Genomic DNA, 2,555 nt, shown 5'->3' on the forward strand with positions numbered 1-2,555 from the left:
TATATATATATATATATATATATATATATATATATATATATATATATATATATATATATGTATGTATGTATATATATATACAGTATATATACATATATATACAGTATTATATACATACTATTTATATTGTATATACATATACAATAAAAATAGTAGTATACACACACAGACACACACACTCACACATGTATATATATATATATATATATATATATATATATATATATATATATATATATATATATATATATATATATATATATATATATATACATATAAAAATCTTGATTTTTTTATGTTTTAGAAATGCAGCTTTGGAACATTCTTTTTATTCAACATGTATATGCAATAGAGGTATTTTTAAATATTGATTTTAAAAAAGTTGTTTTTCAAGTAGAAAAAGAATTTTTATCTTTAACATTTGATGCAAGCTATTTTACAAGTCAGTCACGCCTTGCTGATTTTAAATCAAAAAAGTTGCTTACTCTAGCTAAAGCACTTTCATCTGAGGGAGAGTTTTATTTACGATTTGGTGGTACCTCTGAAGATTCGATAAACTTTAAAGCCAATGAGGTTTACTATGATAAAACAGAATTTGACATTCTCATGAATTTTGTAAACGAAGTTAAATGGAAACTAATATTTGGACTAAATGTTTTAAATCGCAATCAAGATGGTAACTGGAATTCTTCAAACGCAAAACATTTATTGAAATATATTATTGATATGAACTACAACGTGAACTTTGAACTTGGAAATGAGTTTGATTTATTTCCCGACCATTTGAATATTACCTTAAAACCAGAACAGCTTGCCGTAGATTTTAAAATGTTACGTAAAATTCTCGATGAATTTTTTATACAAAAACAAATAAAACTATTTGGTCCCGATGTCGCAACTTTAAATCGCTATAATTTTTTTGAAACCTTTTTGAAATCCATTGATGAAGGTATTTTAGATGGAGTAACTTTTCATCATTATTATTCATCAAGTGATGACATAAATCCAGAAAACTTTACTAAAATAAAATATCTTGACAGTTTTATTGATTATGGATTTAAAGCGATTTCGATTGTAAAAAAATCACTCAGTCATTGGTACAAAATTCCTCAGGTGTGGATTGGAGAAACATCAAGCACTTACGGTGGAGGAAGCAAAAGTGCTGGAAGCAGTTTTGCTGCAGGATTTCTCTGGCTAGATAAACTTGGCTTAGCTGCTCAAATGGGAATAAGTGTGGTTTTAAGGCAATCATTTAAAGGTGGAAATTATTCATTAATTGATGGAAACTTTAACCCTACACCAGACTACTGGAGCTCGTTACTTTTTAAGAGACTAGTAGGGCAAAAAGTGTTAAAACTTAATGGGTTTTTAGAGCATGGTAGAGATATAAGAATGTACGCGCACTGCACAAACGTTAAAAATGGCGCACTGCACAAACGTTATAAATCTGGTTCAGTCGTTTTAATAGTCATAAATATCAATGCCAAAGAGAGTGCAACTATTAATTTTAAAAACAATACAGTTTCTGTTGATCAATATTTACTTACACCATCTTATGGGAATATAGCAGACAAAATGGTTTCTCTTAATGGTCACATTCTAATGATGAATGATAAAACAACATTGCCTGTTCTAAACCCAATGAAATCTAATTTTCCATTGCATATACCTCCATTAAGTTATGGCTTTTTTGTTTTAACTAACTCTAATGCTAAAGTCTGTTGATGTTGATATATAAACAATCTGTCAATCAGATATTTTTACAGTTTATTTTGGCTGTTTTTTTTTAATTAGTCTTATAAAGTATTCTACTAATAATATAAATGTTATACTAATGATGTATGTTACGAATTAACTAACTGTATAATATTATAATAAAAGTTAGTTGTCTATGGATATTATAAATATATATAAAGTATAATATAAGTAAAATATTGTATTGAATATAAATCTTAACTTGGATTTGAAAATGAAAGTTGTTAGATTATTAATAATTAATTATAATAATTATAATAATTATAAATGGATACCAAATCCCTAATTACAGATGGATACTAAATTCCTAATTATAGATGGATACCAAATTCCCTATTATAGGTGGACATCAAAACCAATGTTTACATAAATTACACTCAAAAACAGATGTTGCAAAAAAGCTGTAAAAGTATTGATTACCGTCCAACATTTATTGGGATTTGACTTCCAAGCATGAGTGTTGATGGCTTTAAATATCAAATGTTGCGTAATGTTCAACATTTAATATTGCAATTATACAACACAAATGTTGCGTAAAAGTTAACATTTAATGTTTCATTTTTACAATATCAACTTTTGAGAAAAACAAAATACAAAACTTTTTTTACAGCAAAAATTTTGAGAAAAGCTAATTAAATGAACACTATAGTTTATGTTATTTTATAGTTCTTTAATCAAATGAACGCAAGACTGATATAAAAATAACAATAGCCTTTAATATTGTTGTTACTAAAGTTAGGTTTAAAACACAACGAATTAAAAAAATAACACCCTCATAAGCTTCTTATGAGGGTGTTATT

At 26.3% G+C, this 2,555-nt stretch overlaps 1 protein-coding gene across 1 annotated transcript; it reads left to right on the top strand.

Moving 5' to 3' along the window:
• The first annotated feature begins 307 nt into the window (after positions 1–307).
• On the top strand, positions 308–1,863 carry LOC136089293 (heparanase-like). Its single transcript, XM_065815222.1, has 2 exons — positions 308–354; positions 491–1,863. Exon 2 carries the CDS (start codon positions 607–609, stop codon positions 1,723–1,725), a length of 1,119 nt encoding a protein of 372 aa, XP_065671294.1. The 5' UTR covers positions 308–354; positions 491–606; the 3' UTR covers positions 1,726–1,863.
• The last annotated feature ends 692 nt before the right edge of the window (positions 1,864–2,555 follow it).

This window comes from Hydra vulgaris, chromosome 13 (genome assembly GCF_038396675.1).
Source record: "Hydra vulgaris chromosome 13, alternate assembly HydraT2T_AEP".
In the NCBI taxonomy this organism is placed as follows: domain Eukaryota; kingdom Metazoa; phylum Cnidaria; class Hydrozoa; order Anthoathecata; family Hydridae; genus Hydra; species Hydra vulgaris.

Coding starts and splice junctions, on each gene's coding strand:
- LOC136089293 (XM_065815222.1), top strand. CDS start 607: ATGAATTTTGTAAACGAAGTTAAATGGAAACTAATATTTGGACTAAAT.